Raw genomic sequence first — 2524 nt, 5'->3', positions numbered from 1 at the left:
ACACACACACACACACACACACACACACACACACACACACACACACACACACACACACACATATATATATGACATTCATGGAATGTCTTATATATTTTATGATTATTGGTGCTACCTTGTTCATGGCTACTGTTTCTGGGAGCCATGTGAGGGGAATACTATCAAAAGCCTTTCGGTAATCGATCCAGGCCATGTGCTTTTTTCTTTCTTTCTTTCTTTCTTTCTTTCTTTCTTTCTTTCTGCGGCTGTCTTCAGCTATGGCATTATTGATCAGTAGCTGATCTTTACAACCGTATGAGCCCTTCTGTTCTTCTGGAAACAGGCTGTTTTCTTGCAGATGTTTGCTTATTCTCTGCGTTATTATTGCAGTAAAGGCTTTGTAAATTGTAGGGAGACAAGGTATCGGTCTGTAATTTTGTGGATTTGCCGTTTATTATTATTATTATTGTTATTATTATTATTATTATTATTATTATTATTATTATTATTATTATTATTATTATTATTATTATTATTATTATTTCGTTTCATATCGGTTAGATATTGAATACATACCAAGCGACAGCCAGTCCAGTGGGATAGGCATTATTGAATAATATTGCTGTTCAAGACAGATTCAGGAGTTGGGTTGAAAATCCCAAATGTTTTGATATTATAAGTTGGAAGGACAAGATATTACGTAGAGTGTAAACCGTACGGCTTTATGTTATTTTTTTGAATTTCGCATAAGATAAGTTTGGCCAGGATTTTTCAAGGAGACCACTGACTGTTTTTTTATGACTTCTCGTGTTCCAATCATAACTGGTATTGTTTCTATTTGTCTCATCCTGCTTATTTTCATGTGAAGGTTTTTATACTTGGCAAATTTATCATATTCTCTGTCAGGTACATTTATGTCAGGTACATTTATGTCAGGTACATTTATGTCAGGTAGTATTGATATTTCAATAAGTAGTCAGGTCTTGGTGTCTTTAACAAATATCTGAGCGGTTGGTATCGAACGTGCGAACGGTATATACTGTTAAGTCCCAAAAGATGGTAATGCTGTCATTTTGAACTACTAGTTTAGGTTGGTATTCATACCAGCTTTTCGCATATTCAGCACCGAGGATTTCTCAAAAAGCCCAGTGAACAAATTGGCCAACTCTGTCGCATCTAGCATTATATTCTGACGGAACCAAGGTTAGATATCCAGATACTTTGTGGTCAGTTGTTTCGTTACGGGCATTACAAACTCTGCACTTGGAGTTTGTTCTGTTTTTTGTGATAAGATTTTGTTCATAGACTCCGGTCGTGAATAGCAAGAATGAATTATGTTTCTGCCTTCAACCCTGAACTCCGCAGCCATTAAAGAGTTTTTGGTTAGTCTACATCAGCTTCCTTAGTGCAGGAAGGATTTGGTCTTGGAGATGTTTTTACTGCCAACAATCTTTCAAGATTTGAAGTCCTGCTTTTGCATTCAATCTATGTATTTTGGCTGTCTTTGTTGGTTATAGGTATCTTCATTAGCGTTTTCTATTTCTGTAATACGTAACTCTGCTCTATATTTCCTAGCTTCTGTGTTTCTGAGATTCGTTTTCTCTCCCAAATCTTATCATCCAATCCATTGGTCTTTCTTAAGCACTTCTGCAGAATTGTGACCGTTTTGTATGAGAATTCTAGTTTGATCAGCCCTCTTTCACCTCCTTTCCTTAACAGGTAGAGGCGGTCTCTATCTGCCTTTTGATAGCGCATTTTATTGGCACTTTGGAGTTTTCTGGTTTTTGTCTCCATTCTTTGTAGGTCAGCTAGTTTCCAACTTATGACATTGAAATCATATTGCACAACAGGTACTACTAAGATGCCATAAGGTTCTAAGTTGTTCCTGGAGTTCAATTAAGTTTTTAGGACAATTCTTACACTTCTGTAGGACTCCTATCGAGTCGTCTTCATTTGTGCGTGCTGAATATCATCGCCCTCAATAATGCCCAGATATTTATAGGTTCATTCTTGATCTCATTCTCTTTTTGGTTGTATCTAGCCTAAGATGGATTGATGTTGTTGTCGGTTTTCTTCTCTTAAAGGTTGCTTTTGTGAATTTATCGAAACCAAAATCGATACCGATATTATTTCTGAACTGCTTTACCGTTGATAAAAGTCCTTCTAATTCTTGCTCACTCCTAGCACTGTTTTATATGTTGAGGAACCCTATTTTACAGCCACCACACCTGAATACAGATGTAATAATCTGACAGAGTTTCAGCTCAGTAAATACAACATATCGATCAATGAAGAAGACAATCTAATATATGATAAGTGCTCCATAGACATCATCAATACGAATGGAGAGGTTACAGGTGAAAACCGAACCCTGGACTGTTTGAATAGCTATTATTACACGACACCAGTTGATAAATCTATAGTATCACAGGTAACTGAATTTAAAATGTTTTCTTATTTGGGAATTAATTTGTTTTCGTTTAAGCTTTACGTCAAGTTTAGAAATTAGTGGGACTTTCTAGAATATAAGCTGAAAAAGTAGAAT

General features: G+C 35.9%; 1 protein-coding gene across 1 annotated transcript in view; it reads left to right on the top strand.

The window, feature by feature from the left end:
• The window catches only part of LOC106869225 (organic cation transporter protein), an 11611-nt gene that overhangs the window by 947 nt on the left and 8140 nt on the right, over positions 1-2524 (top strand). Inside the window, exon 2 of the mRNA XM_052971672.1 lies at positions 2199-2410. Within this exon, the coding sequence (XP_052827632.1) occupies positions 2199-2410 (212 nt within the window). The remainder of the gene's footprint in view (positions 1-2198; positions 2411-2524) is intronic.

Source organism: Octopus bimaculoides, chromosome 11 (assembly GCF_001194135.2).
Source record: "Octopus bimaculoides isolate UCB-OBI-ISO-001 chromosome 11, ASM119413v2, whole genome shotgun sequence".
NCBI lineage: Eukaryota > Metazoa > Mollusca > Cephalopoda > Octopoda > Octopodidae > Octopus > Octopus bimaculoides.
This window is presented reverse-complemented; position numbering and strand designations above follow the sequence as displayed.